The following is a 787-nucleotide window of genomic DNA, read 5'->3' as shown; positions in this document are numbered from 1 at the left end:
ACAGCATCAGGATCGACTAGGCCTCGGTCGGGAACCCGCGTACCAATAGTTAGGTCGAGCGGGCCAATGGCATGGTCCTCTAAGGACTCAAGCCCCGCATCTTCGACCGACTCAAGAAGTATGCCGAGCGATGGGTTGCAGAGGTTCCAGCGATCCTTTGGAGCCTAAGAACGATGTCAAACCGGTCCACAAGGTTCACCCCTTTCTTCCTCGCATATGGAGCCGAAGCAGTATTGCCCTCCGACCTTGATCACGACGCCCCGAGAGTAAAGGCGTTCGACCAAGACCAAACCGTGGAGGCTCAGCAGGATGCGGTTGACCTGCTTGAGGAGGATCGTGAGACGCCCATCATCTGCTTCGCTCATTACCAGCAAACTCTCCGTAGGTACAATGAAAGAAAAATCAGGGGGAGGATCCTCGAGGTTGGTGACCTTGTACTCCGAAGGACCCAGTCAACTAAAGAGAAACACAAACTCTCTTCACCATGGGAAGGACCCTACATGGTGACTGAGGTGATCTGGCTAGGTGCCTACTGGCTGAAGGACGACAATGGAAATGTTCTCACCAACACATGGAACATCGAATAGTTACGTCGTTTCTTCCCTTAAAACCCGGTCTTACCATTCTCTTTCCATTCAACGTTTGCTCCTACAGCACCCCAGCCCAAGCACTCTCGGCCTAGGTCGCTCGGGGGCTCTACGGGGGTGCGATACCACCCTCCTCTTTTACTATCATATAGTAATACTTTTTGCCCAAACGAAAGGGCGTCACCCAAACAAAAGGGCAT

The 787-nt window shown here is 52.7% G+C and overlaps 1 protein-coding gene across 1 annotated transcript; it reads left to right on the top strand.

Annotated features, from left to right (window-relative positions):
- Positions 1–173: 173 nt before the first annotated feature.
- Positions 174–587, top strand: LOC136504083 (uncharacterized). The gene has a single exon (XM_066498956.1). It carries the CDS (start codon positions 174–176, stop codon positions 585–587), a length of 414 nt encoding a protein of 137 aa, XP_066355053.1.
- Positions 588–787: the final 200 nt, after the last annotated feature.

This window comes from Miscanthus floridulus, chromosome 14 (genome assembly GCF_019320115.1).
Source record: "Miscanthus floridulus cultivar M001 chromosome 14, ASM1932011v1, whole genome shotgun sequence".
NCBI classification, from domain to species: Eukaryota; Viridiplantae; Streptophyta; class Magnoliopsida; order Poales; family Poaceae; genus Miscanthus; species Miscanthus floridulus.
Note: the sequence above shows the minus strand (reverse complement) of the source record. Positions and strands in the feature narration are given on the sequence as shown.

What these genes read in the sequence shown, in the direction of transcription:
- LOC136504083 (XM_066498956.1), top strand. Translation starts at nt 174, where the DNA reads ATGTCAAACCGGTCCACAAGGTTCACCCCTTTCTTCCTCGCATATGGA.